The sequence below is a fragment of the Natrix helvetica genome (assembly GCF_964273705.1).
Source record: "Natrix helvetica genome assembly, chromosome: 12".
Classification (NCBI taxonomy): domain Eukaryota; kingdom Metazoa; phylum Chordata; class Lepidosauria; order Squamata; family Natricidae; genus Natrix; species Natrix helvetica.
The window spans coordinates 4,127,628-4,147,035 of NC_138556.1; the positions used below are offsets into that span (position 1 = coordinate 4,127,628).

Consider the following 19,408-nt stretch of genomic DNA (forward strand, 5'->3'; position numbering starts at 1 on the left):
GTCTGTGCCCGCGGCTCGCGCATGCTCGGAAGAGGCGGCCTCTGGCGATCCCGGAACCAAATTTCCCGGCCGTGGTGGCGCCGGGGAATGTTTTGAAATTCACACGGTGCGGGGGAGGAGGGTGGGGAGGCAGGGGAGACCCGGCCGTGGGGAAGACTGACGCGGTGCACCTGTGTGTGTGTGTGTGCGCGGCCGGGGGGGTGGGTTTCCTGCCGGAGACCCCGCCATAAACGAGCCGGCCGGCTTGACGGGGAATCCGGAACAGCGAAGGTGAGCAGAGAAGTTTAAGCGCGGATGGGAGACCACCAGGAAAGCCCAGGGCGGAAGGGAGGTGGGGAGACGGGACTTCATCCTGGGTAGGACAGTTGCGCCCCAGAGTCCGAGAAAGGGGGAAGCTGGGGGGGGGGGAAAGGAAGGAGAAGACGAAAGAAGGAGGAGGGCGGGAAGGAAGGAAGGGGAAAGAGGGAGGAAGGAGGGAGAGGAAGGAGAAGATGAAGAGGAGGGAGGGAGGGAAGGAAGGGAAAAGAGGAAGGAAGGAGAAAAAGGGAGGCAGGAGAAGATGAAAGGAGGAGGAGGGAGGGGAAGGAGAAGAGGGAAGGAAGGAAGGGGAAGGAAGGAAGGGGAAGGAGGGAGAAGATGAAAGGAGGAGGGAGGGGAAGGAAGGAAAAGGAAAGAGGAAGGAAGGAGAAAAAGGGAGGAAGGAGAATATGAAAGAAGGATGAAGGAGGGGAAGGAAGGAAAAGATGAAAGAAGGGGGAGAGTGGGGAAGGAAGGAAGGAGAAGAGGAAAGAGAGAAGAGGAAAGGAAGGAAGGGAAAAAGGAAGGATGGGGGAAGGAGGGAGAAGATGAAAGAGGAAGGAAGGAGAAGATGAGGAGGGAGGGGAAGGAAGGAAGGGGAAAGAGGAAGGAAGGAGCAGAGGAAAATAGAGGAAGGGAAGAAAAAGAGGCGATAAAAGAAGAAAACAAAAGAAAGGAAAAGGAAAGAAACAAGAAAAGCATGAAAAATGAAAGGAGGAAGGATGGGAGGAAGAAAAGAATGAAAGAAAGGGTGGAAAGGAAGGGAGGAAAAGAAAGAAGCATGGGTGTCCTCCCCTTTCTGATTTCTCAATCACCACTTTAATGGTTTGCTCTTTGTTTGTAAGTCGTTTCTCCCCTCCCAACTTCTTCATTTCAACTTTGGGGCTCTTGATGTTCTCTGAACTTGGTTGTGTCGACTTCACTCGCTCTGACCCGAAGATGCTCCTTAGCCTGGTAGTGAAACCTCTGCAGGAAAACAACCAGATCTGAAAAAAATCCAAGAATCCAAAAATTCAACCTGCATATATTCCCTACTCTTGGACTTAATGCTTTCCTAGCTCCCTGTTCTGGCTTTTTCATCTTGCAGATTATTGCTTTGGCTAATATAAAATAGACGTATTGCACATTTGGGGTTTTGCTGGCAGTAATAGTCTCAGTATACACAATGTGTTAAACCTTACATTAAACTAAACTGGCTTATTCACTTCATTTTTTGAATCCAGCCAATTGTCTCAGCATGTTGTATGAATAAGTCTTCGGATGAAGACAAAAGGTGGCCTATTAGCTTTAGTGTGTAATTTAGCAAATGTATTTTGTTAAATAGAAAAGAATGAATGAATGAGCTGGAAGGGACCTTGGAGGTCTTCTAGTCCAGCCCCCTGCTCAGGCAGGAGAACCTATACTATTTTTGTCTAGGGAGTGGGAGGTGAGGGTTATGTGATTGTTTTATGGTTATGTGTTATAGTTTCTTGGTTTTAGTGCTGCTATGAGCTTGTATTAGAATAAATAAGGTTGGAAGGGACCTTGGAGGTCATCTAGTCCAACCCCTGCTTTAGCAGGAGACCTTATACCCTTCCAAGACAAGTGGCTGTCCAGTCTCTTCTTAAAAGCCTCCAGTGATGGAGCACCCACAACTTCTGGAGGCAAGCAGTTCCACTAGTTAATTGTTCTCACTGTTAAGAAGTTTCTCCTTAATTCCAGGTTGCTTCTCTCCTTGATTAGTTTCCATCCATTGTTTCTTGTCCTCCAATGCTTTGGAGAATAATTTGACCCCCCCTCTTCTTTGTGGCAGCCCCTCAAATACTGGAATGCTGCTATCATGTCACCCCTGTTTCTTCTTTTCTCTAGACTGGCCAAACCCAAATCCTGCCACCATTCTTCCTATGGTTTAGTCTCCAGGCTCATGATCATCTTAGTTGCTCTTCTCTGATGCATTTGTAGTTTTGTAAAGATTCATAGAATTGGAGTCAGCCTCCCCTTCAGAACTAGAATCTAAATTAGGATTCAGGAAGTGAAGTTCCCGAGAGACTAAGAGAAAATGATTGAAAGGAGGAAAGAAGGAAAAAGATTTACTAGTAGAATAGAATGAAACATGGTAAATATTGCCAATGGTATATAGCTAATATGATGATACAATTAATTGTGGATAACTAACTAAGCGAAATGTTTACTATACAAAATTAAATTTGAGGATAAATTTTACTGATAGTAAAATAGGATAATAGATGGGAATGAAATGTTAAATTTGATTAACTTGGAGAGGCAAATCATGATATTGTTTATATATGAAGAGAAATTAAAGTTAAGCTGGAAAATATGAAAAAAAAATAAGATGACTGAAACGTGAAATGAAAATATGATGTAAAATGAACTATGCATAACAGAAGATGCAAAGAGGGAAAATCCGGACAACCCTTTGTTTATAAAAAAAGTTAAAATACGCTATGTTGCCAAAAGCCATCCAAATAATCAGAATCAGGTGTTCCAATCACTTCCATGGTCATAGGTGTATAAAATCAAGTCCCTAGGCATGCAGACTGTTTTTGCAAACATTGGTGAAAGGATGGGTCGCTCTCAGGAGCTCAGTGAAGTCCAGCATGGAACTGTGATAGGATGCCACCTGAGCAACAAATCCAGTCGTGACATTTCCTCGCTCCTAAATATTCCACAGTCCACTGTCAGCTGTATTATAAGAACGTGGAAGTGTTTGGGAACGACAGCAACTCAGCCACGAAGTGGTAGGCCACGTAAACTCGTCCAACATCAGTGTGTGACCTCACAAATGCGCTTCTGGAAGAATGGTCAAAAATTCCCATCAACACACTCCTGAACCTTGTGCACAGCCTTCCCAGAAGAGTTGAAGCTGTTATAGCTGCCAAGGGTGGACCGACGTCATATTAAACCCTATGGATTAGGAATGGGATGTCACTTACAGTAAGTTCATATGCGAGGAAAGGCAGGTGAGCGAACACTTTTGCCAATATAGTGTATGTAACAAAACAAAAAAACCTTTGTTTAAAAAAAAAGAACTAGAATCCAAATTACAGCATCCCAATAGATGAATATACAATATTTGCTTCAATACATCCTGCAAAAGGGAGCCCATGAAGGCTCTGGAGATAAACCCAGCTTGTATCAAAGCAACTCACAGTAGCTTCCTTAAGATTGACCAACGTCTTTTACCAGGGGTCAGTGAACAACACATGTCATTTGAAAGGGAGAGGCTGCTGAAAACCTTTATTTTATTTCCTCTGCAGACATTTTTCCCTTCTGCACTTGACGGCACAAGGAAAAGGCCACCATGCCAACCGTTGTGGTCATGGATGTGTCCCTCTCCATGACCCGGCCGGTCTCCATCGAAGGCTCCGAAGAATATCAGCGGAAGCATTTAGCGGCCCATGGTCTGACCATGCTATTTGAGCACATGGCTACCAACTACAAATTGGAGTTTACCGCCTTGATTGTGTTTTCATCGCTCTGGGAGCTGATGGTCCCCTTCACGAGAGACTACAACACCCTCCAGGTGCAGTACAAAAGCAGCGATCCGGCTTGTGTTCAGTTGTCAAATGCTATATAGTCATAGATTGTAAATTCAGACCATGTTTTTGTCTCTCTTTGCTGCTCTGGTGGATGGGTAGCTGTGTAAATTTGCTTTCTTAAGAATAAAGTATAGGAACTGCCTTCATCACATTACATCAACCCATCCCACCTGGTCAGGCAGGGGAGGTATGTTGCAGACCCCATCAGCAAAATAATTTTGAGTGGTGGGTTCCAGGAAAAGAGCCTTCTCTGCCATTGCCCCTACCTTGTGGAACTTTCCGTTAAGGTGTAAAAACCTAGATCTCTGTCCTTGCTTGTGTTCTGACCGAGGCTTCCCCAAAACACGAAGCCGACTCCTCGTCCTGATTAAAACCCCTTTTATTTAGGTTAAAGGGAATTCCTCTCCAACAAAGTCCCAGCAAACAGTCTTTCAAGAGATTTCACAACTACAGCTCTTTATCAGGCTTGGAGAGTTGCCAGGCCGATATCTTCCAAACGCCACTCTGTAGCAGACAATATTTACCAAGCAGTCTGTCAGCGTTCCAAATACCATGCATGAAATCAATCAGAGACCAAGGCAGAATCATCCTTAAAAGTTCCAATTTAATCATACAGGCATGTTGGCACGTCTGTGGAATTCCAACTCTGATTCTCTTCCTGGAATTCCACCCAGTTGAAAGTTCATGATCTTATCCCCACACCCATAATCCATCACATGTTCCAATCATCATCTTCCACGCTGGCATCTCCACCCAGCTGCTTCCGGTCAGGTGTCGAGGTGCGGAGACAAAAGATGACCTTGAGCTTCTAGAAAAGAATGACAACAATACATTCCACAATCCTACTCCTTTCTATTCCCCCCTCCCAACTACTACACTAATGAAACAGCATAGGAAAATAATAGAAAGTGTGGCAGGCCAAAGATCCTAAAAAGAATATAACTATAGGCCTGACACAGTCAGGAACAGAAGTCTTCAGTCTAATGAATTGAACTAATTGTCTCCTGAAAACTTCCCTCCCCTTTATCTCCTCTTTTATTCCCTATGGGAGGGGCCATTCACCGTCCACCTGTGGCTTTACTCCCAAGTGGACCCTGATTTCTTAGCTGTTCTTTTCTTCTGGCAGCTCTGTGCACGCGCACACTGGGAACAGGCTCCAGCTGTTCGTCTGCCTCACTGATGTCTGACTCTGAAGGCAGCTGATAACTGTCCTACGGCTCTGGCCCCCTCTCTGCATCCGACACAGAGCCCTCTTCAGAGCCTTCCCCAGACTCCAGGACTGGCCCATCTTTCTCCCCAACCTCCTCACTGTCTGAGTCTGCCAACAGCTCCTCTGGCCACTGGTGGGCCACAACAGCTTGGGACATGGAGATAGGAATGCAGCCCTATGGTTGATTGGTGCCCTGAAAGATTAGGGCGCTAACAGCAGACTTTTAATCAATTCTTAACATTCCATGCTTCTTTTAAATCTTACATATTGTTTTTTTATCTTTTTAATCTTTTATTGTATGCCGCAGAGAGCCCCTCACTCGCAACAGGCAGTTCTTGACTCACAACTGTTTTTTTGGTGACCGAAGCTACAACAGCACTGAAAAAAAGTGGCTTACAATCTGTTTCTCCATTCACATTTTTTATTGAGCTATAAAGTAGTATAAAATGCAAAACACAAAGTAAATAGAAAAGCGGGGGGGGGGAGAGAAGTGAGGAAAGATAAGAAAAGAAAAGAAAAAGCAGCACTGACTTCCAACTGTCTCTCTGTTACAGTAAAATAAGGCATTAAGATCAAATCACAACTTTTTGCTTTTTCGTAATAATATGAACAAGCCGTTTCCCTAAAGATTTTCTGACTTTGGGTATCACCGATTAGGCTGATAGATCTTTATAGAAATGGCTTCTTCATATTATTATGAAAAGTGACTTAACATCTTTTGCAACCTGGCAAGAAAGTCAGTGGGGAAGGCAGATTCACTCAAGGCCCATGTTGCTTACAACTGCAGTGACTCACTTAACAACAATGGCCAGGAATCAGGCTGTAAAATCAGGCAAAACCCGCGTAACCACTGCTTCACTCAGCAACAGTAAAATTTTGAGCTCAATTGTGGTTGTAAGTTGAAGACTACCTGTCAACATGAGAGATAAATGAATAAATAAACTTTTGTGCTTTCTGACCTAGAGTTGGTAAATGTTTTTCTTTTTTTTAAAAACAAAATCAGCTTAAATTAACCACGTGAGTTTGGAAATGGAGTGTAAGGCCCCTCCTGCTTTAATGATTCTCATCCCGTAACTACCATGTTTCCCCGAAAATAAGACAGGGTCTTATTTTCTTTTGACCCCCGAAATAAGCACTTGGTCTTATTTTGGGGGAGATCTTATTATTTTCGGGGCACAGGAGGCGGTGAGCCTGGTCACCTCATGGCTGCTGCTGTGTTGCAATATTTTGGGGGAGGGCTTATATTAACGCATGCGCTCAAAAGCCCAATTGGGCTTATTATCCGGGGAAGTCTTATTTTCGGGGAAACGGTAATTCGGGGTAGAGTCGGGGCGACTGGTTGGAGCTGAGCGTTTGCTAGCCGGATGCCCTTCCTGACGCCATGTGGAGTTCGCAGCAGACTATTTTTTTTTCTTTGCACTCGGGGAGAGAGAAACATCAGACGCTACCTAGGATTGAACTCTCAACCTTCCGAACGGGAGGCAATTAGCCTCACCGCTTGGCTACCACGACGCTTTGTTTAAGCCCAGCCCAATAAGTTCTCCCCTTTGTTTCCCCAGGAAGCCTTGAGTAATATAGACGACTACGACAAGACGTGCTTGGAGTCAGCCCTGCTGGGCATTTGCAGCATCGTGCAGCAGGAGTGGGGCGCTGCCATCCCTTGCCAGGTTGTCCTGGTCACCGACGGCAGCCTGGGCATTGGGAGGGGCTCCCTCCGCCACTCCCTGTCCACGCTCAGCCAGCGGAGCGAAAGCAACCGGTTCCCTCTGCCTTTCCCGTTTCCATCCAAGCTTTATGTCATGTGCATGGCGAACCTCGAAGAGGTGAGTCCCCTTTGAGGGCCAGGAGGGGATCCAATTAGGCCTCGGTTTGCATTGGCCTTAGTGGTGGTTTGGAGGGAAACCAGAGGGGTTTTTTTTTGGGGGGGGTGAACTGCACCCCACTCTTATCAGGCACATGGAGCGGTGAGGCCGGAAGAGAAATTAAATTGGGGGGAGGCAGAGGAAGGGAGGGAAAACTTGGTGGTCTATGCAGATGTAGGGAACATAGGACTATGATGGCAAACCTATGGCATGCGTGGCACAGATGGCATGCAAAGCCCTCTCAACAGGCACGCCAGTCGTTGCCCCAGCCCAGCTCCACCACACATGCACGCACACCTCCCACTGGCCAGCTGGACTTTAGGTCTCTGCCACGCATGCCCGGGGAGTGGGCCCCATGCGGCGGAAACACACATTACATTTTTGGGACCTTGCACAGTGTCCTCGTGCCTCGTTTTGACTTCCAGGTTGGTGCCGGAGGCCTTCCAGGCCCAAAATGGGGAGTGTGCCCTCCCCCATGCGCTGTTTTGACTTCCAGGTTGGTGCCGGAGGCCTTCCAGGGCCAAAACGGGGTGCAGGGGGTGGGGGGACGGATGCAAGGCCCCCTTGTGCCCCATTTTGGGCCTGGAAAGCCTCCTGCACCAACCTGGAAGCAACACTTTCTGACTTATTGAATTGGAACTTTAAGGAAAGTTAAGAAGAAAGTTTGCCCGTTAATTAGTTTGGGCAAAGTTTAGCCTGTTTGTGGTGCCAGTGAAATCGTCAGAGGCTAACACATCCTCTAAATCAGTGTTTCTCAACCTTGGTGACTTTAAGTGGAACTGCATCTACATGGAGGGAAGTATGCAGTGGAGTACCCCAAGGCTCTGTTTTAGGCCCAGTACTCTTCAACATCTTCATCAATGATTTGGATGAGGGAATAAATGGGGAACTCATCAAATGTGCAGATGACACCAAGCTGGCAGGAATAGCCAACACTCCAGAAGATAGGCTTAAGATACAGAAGAATCTTGACAAACTTGAACATTGGGCACTATCTAATAAAATGAAATTCAATGGTGAAAAGAGTAAGGTTCTACATTTAGGCAACAAAAATGGAATGCACAGGTACAGTATAGGTGGTACCTTGCTCAGTAGTAGTAACTGTGAGAGGGATCTTGGAGTCCTAGTGGACAACCATTTAAATATGAGCCAGCAGTGTGCAGCAGCTGCCAAAAAAGCCAACACAGTTCTAGGCTGCATCAACAGAGGGATAGAATCAAGATCACGTGAAGTGTTAATACCACTTTATAATGCCTTGGTAAGGCCACACTTGGAATACTGCATTCAGTTCTGGTCACCACGATGTAAAAAAGATGTGGAGACTCTAGAAAGAGTGCAGAGAAGAGCAACAAAGATGATTAGGGGACTGGAGACTAAAACATATGAAGAACGGTTGCAGGAACTGGGTATGTTTAGCTTAAGAGAAAGAAGGACTAGGGGAGACATGATAGCAGTGTTCCAATATCTCAGGGGTTGCCACAAAGAAGAGGGAGTCAAACTATTCTCCAAGGCACCTGAGGGTAGGACAAGAAGCAATGGGTGGAAACTAATCAAGGAAAGAAACAACTTAGAACTGAGGAGAAACTTCCTGACAGTTAGAACAATGAATCAGTGGAACAGAAGTTGCCTCCAGAAGTTGTGAATGCCCCAACACTGGAAGTCTTTAAGAAGATGTTGGATAGCCATTTGCCTGAAACGGTATAGGGTTTCCTGCCTAGGCAGGGGGTTGGACTAGAAGACCTCCAAGGTCCCTGCCAACTCTACTATTGTATTGTATTGTATTAAGTCCTGTGGACTTCAACTCCCAGAATTCCCCAGCCCAGCTGGCTGGGGGATTCTGGGAGTTGAAGTTCACAGGACTTAAAAGTCGCCAAGGTTGAGAAACACTGCTCTAAATGCAAGGATACCTAGATACACACAGAGCTGAGCGGACAAATCAATAGCTATGTTTTCTTTTTTCTGAATATTGCAAGTTCCCTCCTGAGATTTTTTTTTTAAAAAAACCCCAGTCTTTTGGAATGCTTTTGCCATTGTCTGTAAAACTGTGTTTCCTTTCCATTTGAAGCTCCAGAGCTCCGATTCTCTAGACTACCTTGAACGGCTTATTGACTTAAATAATGGAGAGGGGCAGATTTTTACCATCGATGGGCCCCTTTGCTTGAAAAACGTACAGTCGATGTTTGGGTAAGCAATCTTGGTTCAGAATCATTGGGTGAAACTGCCTTCTGTTATAGTCTGGGTTTCATCACGTTCCTTCTGGGGGGGGCGGGGAGGATTTGATTTAAATCCAGTCTATTTAAAACATGATTTAAATCACTAGTAAAAAAAGGCTTGATTTAAATCAACTCGATTTAAATCATAATTTTTAAAGAGCAACAGTCATCTCTGTCCCTCCACAGCTCCTCCTCTGACCTGCTATTGATTCACCCACAGTCCCATTCACTTTAATGGAACAGCTGGTGATGCGGCAGGGATATAGCAAGATGAGGGACTTGGCAGGCAGCAGGTGAGTGGATGCCCGCTAACGGGCGCTGCCATGATGGATCTAAAATGACAGGTGCTCTTTAAATGCAAGGACTCATTCTTGCTGGTAGTTAGAATCTTTAATGTTATTATTTGCAAACAAAATGAAGGTTTCCTATTTAGCGTGCATGTTATCTCAGCTTGCAGAGCTTGGATTCATTGAATGAGTTTACCCAAAATGTAAATATTGCAGAATATACAGCCTCATGCTACATAACCAAGCTCCATTTCATGCTGCATTGACTAAATTATTAATGTATCTCAAATGGAAAACTATCTTTAGAAAGATTTTTACTCCAAAAGCATTTTATTACAATAAATTTGATATTTAAAAAAATCTGATTTAAATTTTTAAAAAATCCAATTTAAATTTTAAAAAACTCTGATTCTTTTGATATATATTTTTTAAAAAATTATCGACTTTTATCCACCCTGGTTCCTTCAATCTGGTGCCCTCTAGATCTGGGTTTCTCAACCTTGACAACTTTTAAGACGTGTAGGCTTCAACTCCCAGGATTCCAGCATAGCCGGCTGGGGAATTCTGGGAGTTGAAGTCCACACGTCTTAAAGTTGCCAAATTTGAAGACCTCTGCCGTAGACATACCTGGAAGATGTCAGATGGCAAAAGCTGGTCTACATGATGCAGTGGAATACCGTGAAGCCACCCACTTATAAATAGGGTTTACAAATCTTGAGCTTTTAAATTGGATGTTCCATCTTATTCTCTGAAGGGGTTTAGCAGACGGCATGAAAAGAAAGGAAATTAGAGTGTTTTGCTCATGTAAGCCGTTGAGCCAAGAAAGCATTGAATTAGTAGCAGATAGCGACTAAATATTATGGCCTATTCCAGTGTTGGCAAAGCTTTTTGGCACCAAGTGCCGAAATGGGAGTGCGCGCATAGGGGAGCACTAGAAACTGGAAGAGCAGTTCCTGGCGCGCATGCAAAAACCTGGTCTTCCGGTTTCTGGCACGCATGTGTGCGAAGACCAGCTGGCTGGGGTGCACACACCAGGGACTACTCTTCCGGTTTCTGGACGGGCGCGCATGCGTGCGCTGGAACCCAGAAGAGCAACAGGCGATGGTTGGTGTGCCTGGAGAGATGTCTCTGCATGCCATCACAGGCCTATTCTATATATAATGCTAAGCTACGATAGGATCTCTTGGTTTTTCACATGAAATTGTGTGCTAATGTTAAAAAAACAACAACGCTTGTTTCATTTGTGTAGCCAGATTATATTCATTTCTCTACAAGGCTTCTCAAAGCAGAGTTGAGGAATTTGTAGAGCTCAAATAGTGCAAATTACACATTTCTGAGCAAGGCAAGGGAGGCAACTGGCTTAGATAAATTTAGGACGCATTTCACATTCAAGATCTGGGATACACACTGTTTTAATGCGTGATGTGGAAATCCTACGGCTTGTTCTGCGGCGCTTGAGGCCTTGCAGAGAAAGATGTAATAGAAACAACTCAAATCACTGATCTGCATTCACCCCCTGAAATATAACTTGAACAAGCTCCTTACGTAGTGATTTGTGCCTGTGGATTTTTACTGATGATCATCTCTTGCCCTAGAAAGCTAATAGATGTGGCGTACACACCCTTCCATGCGGTCTTGAAATGTGGCCATTTGTCTTCAGATGTGCAAGCTTTTCCCAGGCCGGAGCCATTCATTATAGATGAAGAAATCGACCCAATCCCTAAAACAATTAACACAGGTAAACATTTTCTTCTCTGCAATGAATTTAGCCCTTGTTCTCTTCTGATCTTCTTTCTTCCTGTGCCTTAAAGTCCATAACATCTAACCATCAATAAAACACCGTAAGTATGTGGGAAAAGTGCAGAGAAGAGCAACCAGGATGATTAGGGGACTGGAGACTGGGATTTGAGCAGATACAGATAGATACAGATTAACAGACTTGGAAGGGACCTTATAGGTCATCTAGTCCAACACCAACACCCCCCAAGCAGGGGACCCTACACCATTTCTAACAGATGGCAGTCCAATCTCTTCTTGAAAGCCTCCAGGGATGAAGCTCCCGCAACTTCTGAAGGCAACTTCTGTTCCATGGGTTGATTGTTCTCACTGTCAGAAAATGTCTCCTTATTTCTCTCCTTGATCAGTTTCCATCCATTATTCCTTTTCTGGCCTTCAGGTGCTTTGGAAAATAGCTTGACACCCCCCCCCTCCTCTCTGTGGCAACCCCTCAAATGTTGGGACACTGCCATCATGTCTCCCCTAGGTCCTTCTCTTTACTAGACTAGCCATGCCCAGTTCCTTCCACCGTTCATCCATTGTATGTGCCAGCCCCCAGACCTTTGATCATCTTAGGTAGATTCAGATTAACAGAGTTGGAAGGGACCTGATAGGTCATCTATCCAACCCCCAATCCAAGCAGGAGACTCTACACCATTTCTGACAGATGGCAGTCCAGTCTCTTCTTGAAAGCCTCCAGTGATGAAGCTCCCACAGCTTCCGAAGGCAACTTCTGTTCCATTGGTTTGTTGTTCTCATTGTCAGAAAATTCCTCCTTATTTCCAGGTTGAATCTCTCCTTGTTCAGTTTCCATCCATTATTTCTTGTCTGGTCTTCAAGTGCTTTGGAGAATAGCTTCACCCCCTCCTCTCTGTGGCAGTCCCTCAAATATTGGAAGATGCTCTCCTGTCTCCCCTGGTCCTTCTCTTCCCTAGACTAGCCAGGCCCAGTTCTCAAACCTGAAAGCACCTTTTCTTTTGTAGATCTGGAAATCGTTGGCTTTATTGACATAGCAGATATCGCCAGCCCTCCAGTCCTGTCCAGGCACCTGGTGTTGCCTATCGCACTCAACAAAGGTGAGCGATCACACCTTCCCCCATGCTGGCAGTTCCCCAGTTGGCAAGGCCCCACAGGACAAGGCAGGTTCTGATGGTTTTCTGTTCTCTTTCTGCCCAGAAGGAGACGAGATGGGTCCAGGGATCGCCGAGGATGTTGAAGATGAGAATTCAGCCAATCAGATCGCAGGAAAGATCCCCAACTTCTGCGTGCTGCTTCACGGGAGTCTGAAAGTGGAAGGAATGGTGGCAGTTGTCCAGTTGGGGTACGGAGGTTGGCCTCTGGGTGGGTGGTGGCAACATGGATGTAGTCACCAGGAAAATAGCTGTTGTTGCTCAGAAGGAAACACGTATGTGTGTGCGTACTGTGTTTCTAGACAGCATACTAAAAATCTGAGACATCAGCCTGCCAACAAAAGTGTGTATAGTCAAGGCTATGGTTTTCCCAGTTGCAATGTATGGCTGTGAAGGTTGGACCATTAGAAAGGCTGAGCGCCTGTAGAGTGCTCCTGGGGGCTACGGAGGGCAAAAATGAGTGAAAAGGGACCCATTTTTCACACAAATGGGGGTGTTTTTGCCTTCCCTGGCCCCCAGGAGCAGTCTACAGGCCTCTCAAATTCTCTGCATGCTCATTTTTCACAAAACAACAGGGTGTGTAGAGGGTTTGGGAGGCCTGCAGAATGCTCCTGGGGGCCAGGGAAGGCAAAAACTTTTTTTTTAAATTTACCTCTTCAAAATCTTGGTGCGTTTTATAGTCCGAAAAATACAGTACATGTTTTTTTTCCCCTAAGCGACAACAGCTGTTTTCATTGTGATTCTCTGGTTCTTCCTTTCAGACCCGAATGGTACGGAATGCTCTATTCTCAAGCCGACAGCAAGAAAAAGTCCAACCTAATGATGTCTCTCTTTGAGCCAGGACTGGAGCCCCTTCCTTGGCTGGGCAAGATGGCCCAACTTGGTCCCATCTCAGGTACTGGCTGTGCTGGTTGAAACGGTGCCCCTCATTCCCTCCCTGTTTGTAACTTTCATTCTGATACGGATGCCTGGCTGTGCCTTAGAAGGTGGCCGTTCTGCTCTTGGGTGTGTTTTATCCTCAGGAAGACATGGCTGTCTATTGTGTGAGCAGTGAAATGCCTCTCGTAGGGTCTCTGGTTTGTGTTGGTGTCACACGTCCTTCTGAATCCGTTTCAAGGTCCCCTTTTCTGGAATTTGTTGCTGTGCTTCTTGAAGCTTTGGGAAATGAAGATTAATATCAATAGCACTTAGACTTATATTGTCAGGGTTCCAAATAGCATCCAAAAATAAATCAGAGTCCAAGGCAAAGTATTGCTCAAAGTTCCGATTTATTAAGAGAGCCTTGTTGGCACATTTGGGAAAACCCGAATCTGAAAGCTTCCCAGTTTCCCCACCTAGTTGAAAGTTCCAGATCTTGCCCCCACACCCACAAGTCCATCACACGGTCCAACCTCCCACTGCCATGCTGGCAGCTCCATCCATCCAGTTCCTGTCAGGTGCAGAGACAAAGGATGACCTTGGCTTTCTAGAAAGAATTTTGTTATGGCTACATATCATCTAACTCCTTACAATCCCCCCTCCCGTTTTCCCACAATAGAAAATGCATAGTAGAATAATGGAAAGACTGGCAGGCCAAAGATCCACAAGAAAAGATGGCTGCAGGCCTGACATGCAGTATATACTGCTTCCCAGTGCTTTACAGCCCTCTCTAAGTGGTTTTACAGAGTCAGCCTCTTGCCCCCAACAATCTGAGTCCTCATTTTACCAGTTTTGGCAGGATGGAAGGCTGAGTCAACCTGGAGCCGGTCAGGATCGAATTGCTGCCAGCCAGCAGAGTTAGCCGGCAATGCTGCATTCTAACTACTGGGCCTCCATAGCAAGAGAAGAGAAGAGAAAGGAAAAGGAATAGAACAGGTGTCAAACTGGCAGCCCCCGGGCCAAATGTGCCACAGCCAGGCCACAACCACCCCAGCTCTGTGAAGGGAAAAAACGTCGCAATGCATCACATGGCAGCAACGTGACATAGCGAGTTTGACACCTGTGGAATAGAATAACACAACACTTAAACTTATATACCGCTTCACAGTGCTTTTACAGCCCTAAGAGGTTTACAAAGCCAGCTTCTTGCCCCCAACAATCTGGGTCCTCATTTTACCCACCTCGGAAGGAGGAGTCAACTTTGAGCCAGTCAGGGTTGAACTGATGGCAACTGGCAATCAGCAGATGTAGCCTGCAGTACTGCATTCCAACCACTGCCCCACCACAGCTCAGTGCTCAAAGCTTCCAGAATTCCTGTGATAAGTGAGCAAAACCTCATCCTGCCCTTAAGCCTAACCCAGGGGCCTCCAAACTTGGTAACTTTTAAGAACTTGTGAACTTCAACTCCCAGAATTCCCCAGCTTTTAGAAGTTTGCAAATGAAAGGAAAGCTGCAGTCATCATGTCTTCTTCATGATGGCTTTGGTTAACAACCGAACTGCTGGTCCCAGTGGTGGTCACTAAACAAGGACTATCTGTACACATTTTTTTTTCAGATGCGAAAGAGAACCCCTACGGGGAAGATGACAACAAGAGCCCCTTCCCTTTGCAGCCCAAGAACAAGCGAAGCTACGCTCAGAACGTCACAGTGTGGATTAAACCAAACGGCCTGCAGGTAAAGCCAGCAGGATCCAACTTTGCTCCCCGCGGGGAGAGAAAGCTCCTTCACTAAAAAGATGAATCAGAAAGGCAGCCTTTCCCGAGAGATGGCCTCACTTTCCCGTTCTTTCGGGGTGTGAGAAGCATTGCGCAACTTAAGGGCACTGTTGTGGCCTGTCGGCTGCCAGCAGCCAAATCAGAGGAGGAGGAGGCGTGGGAGTCAGGGTCAGAATTGGGGCAAATTTGGGAGCTCCGAGGGGGGAGAGGGGATGGTGCTGGCAGAGAGAGAGAGAGACGGAGGGGGAGCCTGGGCCGTCCATCAGCCCTCAGATGGAGAGTCAACAGCCCCCTGGTCTGGAGGTGGCTGATGAGGAAGAGGAGGAACAACTGGGTCCAGTGCCTGACGTGTGGATGTGCAAAAGGCAGAGGAGAGGAGAGCAGTGGAAATCTATGGGCCGGTCCTTGGGACGGAAGATCCACCGCTGCTAGCGAAGCCCCACCTGAGCTCTGGGGAGCAAAGGTAGAGGGCGGAGGTGAATAGATGTGGCAGATAAATGTTCATCTCCCTCCCGGCCAGACTTGTTAGCCTGCGGTGAGAGAGAAACTGTTTACCAGGGCTGCCGGCGCTCCTAATTAAAGGAATCTTTGAGTTCACTTCAGAGGGTTTTTTGTGTTTGGGCAGCTGGGTCAGAGCAAGCGCTCTCTTCCTACAGGCACCCAGCAGGACCAGCCTATCAGTGGTCTACAGCAGGGGTCCCCATCCCTCGGGGCCAGTGAGCCGTTCAAAACCGGGTTGGCCAAAGCGGCTGATAAGCCTGTGCGTGTGAGGATCCTCCCTTGTGCAAACAACGGGCGAGCACGTACATACGCACTCCCATCTGCGTGTGCGCCCATCACACAGATGGAGCTGCACACGCGTGGGCTCCATTGTAGTCATAAGTTCAGGACTGCCAGTAGTTTGCTTCAAATAACGTGCCTTTTATGGAAAGTAAAACCCATTTGGTGCATGCGCGGGCTTCCTCTTTAGTCCTCCGTTGCACAAATGCATCCGCCACAAATTTCCAAATAACTCACGTTCACTTGAAGCCCATGAATAATGTGTCAGGTTTCTCCCCCAAAATGCCCTAATTGATTCATGAGCCTCGGACCAAACTTCAAAAGGAAATTAGTCATTTATTAGGAGCATTTATTTTGGGCAAGATCTTTTCGCAGTCAGATCTCAGCCTTATTTAATTACAGCTCAACTTACCTGTTCCTTCCCTCCCTTCAGTCTGTGTCATAAATCACATTCCCCAATGAGGTGCATCCCCTCCCAAGCCTGCTGCGGTAATCTGAGATCCGACTGTAGCCGAAAGTATGCGTGGAATGCGTTCCCCCCCCTTCCTCCCTATGACAACTGTAGGAGTTGACATAATGCTCAGCATGCTGGATTGCAGAGTTTCTGCTCCCATTTGTCCAAGATCCTGGGTGGGTTTATTTGCTTTCTATGGGCGTGCAGGATGGAGCTTCGGACAAAGACAGGCCCTGTTGGTGCTTCTGAACAGCAGGGCTGAGATGCTGAAAGCAGAGGCCTATTAAAGGAGAATTCATCTCTTGCTTTTCCAACGGAGCAAAGCAAGGGAGGACGATCTCTTTAGCTTCAGTTGGCAGCTCTGCTTCGGCCAGGAGCAGCCAAAGATGACTCTTGTGCCTTCTCCACTTTCCCACAGACGGACGTACAGAAGATACTCAGGAACGCAAGAAAACTCCCTGAGAAAACGCTGACCTTCTATAAGGTGAGCGTTGGAAACAGAAGGCCAGTCAATGTGCAGCTATTATTCAACCGTCTCACATTCTCAGACAGGGCGCATGGAAACTGGGAAATGCAGGGTGAACAGCTGAGGTGGCTTTGGAAGAGACTACGGTGAAGCACAAGAGCCAGCGTCCATCATGGACTCTGTGTCAGCTCTTAGTTTACTTTATTGTCGTTGCAACTTGTACAACGAAATTAAATGCAGTCTTCAGTGTGCAATGACAGTTCAGGAATTGAGGTTGTTGTTGACGCGCAGTCATTAAGCGCAACATCAGGGGGTGGCTGGTTTCCTCGTCGACTTGACTTATTGGAAGCTGGAAGTGACGATCGCAAGGAGTGATGATGTGACCGTGGGAAGCTGTGACCATTGTAACCGTGTCCCAGTTGCCCCCGTCATGATCTTGTGACTGTGAGGGACACTGCGACAGCCACAACTTCAAGGACCGGCCATAAGTCTTGTTGAGCACTGTTGTAACTTCAAATGGTTGCCGAACAAGAAGTCACTAAGTCAGGACTGCCTGTATAGTCCAAAGCCCTTCCCTGTCCATTATGATTGGCAAAGCATAAGGATACCCCTGGCAACAACAATCGGACCAACCACTTGGTGGGCTCCGTAGTGCCCTGGGGTCTCTGGCTTGCTGGCAAAACCATGTCTTCATGCTTTTTGAAAGAATGCCAGGGGGGGAGTGTAACCCCAAGGGGTTTTAAGGGTGTCTTACCCCCATAGTATTTGTTTCCAGAGAGTAAGTCATCTGTGTACCAAGTTTGGTTGAATTGCTTGAGGCGTTCCAAAGTTATGCTGGGATACACACACAAACACACACACACACAAATTTATTTGCCACCCATCTCGTTTCAAAGCGACTCTCGGGGCCTTATCATAAAACCCTGGGAAGCTTACCATAAAAGACATTAAAAATCCCCACACAAATATGCCCAATAAAATCACAATCCAAACTCTGGGTTTTTCGCCCAGATTTCCCACTTCCTTTTCCAAAATCATTTATGGGAGGGTGTGAGGGGAGAGATCCGAGAATCCTTCCTTCTGAGCCGGAGCGAGCGTGCGGGAGAGGCGGCGGCTGATTTTCCTGCCCATTTTGGCTTTTCCAGGAACTCAACCGCCTGCGGAAGGCCGCCTTAGCCTTCGGGTTCTTGGACCTGCTGAAAGGGGTGGCGGATATCCTGGAGAGAGAATGCACCCTCCTGCCTGACACGGCGCACCCCGACGCGGCCTTCCAGCTCACCCACGCAGCCCAGCAGCTCAAAATGGCGAGCTCCGGATCTTCCGAGTATGCGACTTACGACCACAACATCACACCGCTGCAGACGGACTTCTCTGGCAGTGGGACGGAGCGGATGTGACCAGCTCCTGGGCAGAGACTCTCTGGACAATTCACGTTCTATAACAGGGGTATCAAACTCGGTTTCATTGCGGGCGGCATCAGGGCTGTGGTTGACCTCGGGGTGTTGGGGTGGGGGTGTCAGGGACATGGCCGACCGCGTGGGCGTGGCCAGCTTGGCGCCACTCCCCAAACTGCTGGCATGTTTCCTTTTTGTGTTGGGTAGACGGGGCTGAAGTGACGCAGGTTGCCCAGTCACTTACATTTCCCATGCCTTGTTTTGACACCCCTGTTCTATAAAAGGTCGAGATTGCTCTCCTCACCCAAATGGGGTTTTTATTCAACCTATTCCCTTTGTATTTCGCTTTTCTTTCCATCCTAAAACCCCGGGAGGGTGTTCCCATCTCTACAAGCAGCCCACCTAGGATTAAAAACATGATGTTTTTGGGGAGCACTGAAGGATGCCTAGAAGGGAATCAAATCGGAGGAAACGGAAGCAATAAGTTGCTTTTAAAATATGTGTACTTCTACTGAGCATTAAGGTCCTGGTGGGTGGATTATGAGCATCCCAGAGCATTAGCTTATGTAGTTCTGTGATGGCGAACCCATGGCACTCGTCCCACAGGTGGCATGTAGAGCCCTCTGGGTGGACACGCGAGCCGTCGCCCCAGCTCAGGTCCACCGCCTCCTGCTGGCCAGCTGTTTTTCGGATCTGCCGCGTATGTGGGGGGGGCGAGGCACATGTGGGAGACGTGCAGGCATGCGCGAGGCCATGAGGTGCAGTGTGGCCCTCCCTGTGGCCCGTTTTTGCTCCCATGAGGCTGCAGGAAGGCCTACTAGGCCCAAAGGATGGCATGGGGGGGGGTTCGCGTGCAAAAGTGCGGGGAGCACAGAAGGGTCACGCACATATGGACAAAGGCGGGGTGCACGCGAGGGGTTGGTGCGCATTGCATTACGCATGCATGGGCTTTCAGCATGCGCTGACCAAAAAGTTAGCCATCCTTGGCCTAGTTCCGTAATGGTGAACCTGTGGAACACGGAGCCATATTTGCTGACGGGCAAGCAGTCAGCTCTGGCACCGCCGCTTCTCCGGGCAGCGGCATAGGCGTCGCCATCTTGTTTTGTCAGTTCTGCGCATGTGGAGAAGCATTTTTTATTGTACTGCACATGTGTGCATCAAGCGCACATGGTGCACCCATAAGCAAACCGGCAGTTGTAGCTATGGAACCCACCCCTGCCTGGAACAATTCCTGGGCCAGACACACCGTGTCAACAGCCTTATTGTCCTCTCTTTGTGGCTTTTGGTACACGCAGCCGAGATGGTTATCCAAGTTAGAAGCTGCTGGTTTAATAGACCAGGCAGCTGTCCTGGGGGTTTACTGGTTA

At 47.3% G+C, this 19,408-nt stretch overlaps 1 protein-coding gene across 3 annotated transcripts; it reads left to right on the plus strand.

The window, feature by feature from the left end:
• Positions 1 to 29: 29 nt before the first annotated feature.
• INTS14 (integrator complex subunit 14) lies at positions 30 to 18,370 on the plus strand. 3 transcript variants are annotated; one of them, XM_081964790.1, is made up of 11 exons: positions 30 to 106; positions 3,555 to 3,820; positions 6,606 to 6,869; positions 8,974 to 9,092; positions 11,004 to 11,146; positions 12,168 to 12,260; positions 12,361 to 12,505; positions 13,076 to 13,209; positions 14,788 to 14,906; positions 16,600 to 16,665; positions 17,793 to 18,370. In XM_081964790.1, the coding sequence occupies exons 2-11, from the start codon at positions 3,599 to 3,601 to the stop codon at positions 18,042 to 18,044; spliced, it is 1,557 nt and encodes a 518-aa protein (XP_081820916.1). In that variant the 5' UTR covers positions 30 to 106; positions 3,555 to 3,598; the 3' UTR covers positions 18,045 to 18,370. The 3 variants fall into 3 exon arrangements, with proteins under 3 accessions (XP_081820916.1, XP_081820915.1, XP_081820917.1); XM_081964789.1 differs by lacking the exon at positions 30 to 106 and adding an exon at positions 134 to 270; XM_081964791.1 differs by lacking the exon at positions 30 to 106 and adding an exon at positions 134 to 270 and having other exon boundaries at positions 12,364 to 12,505.
• Positions 18,371 to 19,408: the final 1,038 nt, after the last annotated feature.

Coding starts and splice junctions, on each gene's coding strand:
- INTS14 (XM_081964790.1), top strand. CDS start 3,599: ATGCCAACCGTTGTGGTCATGGATGTGTCCCTCTCCATGACCCGGCCG. Junction 9,093..11,003: donor AACGTACAGTCGATGTTTGG/GTAAGCAATCTT, acceptor CTCTTGCCCTAG/AAAGCTAATAGATGTGGCGT. Junction 11,147..12,167: donor CCCTAAAACAATTAACACAG/GTAAACATTTTC, acceptor TTTCTTTTGTAG/ATCTGGAAATCGTTGGCTTT.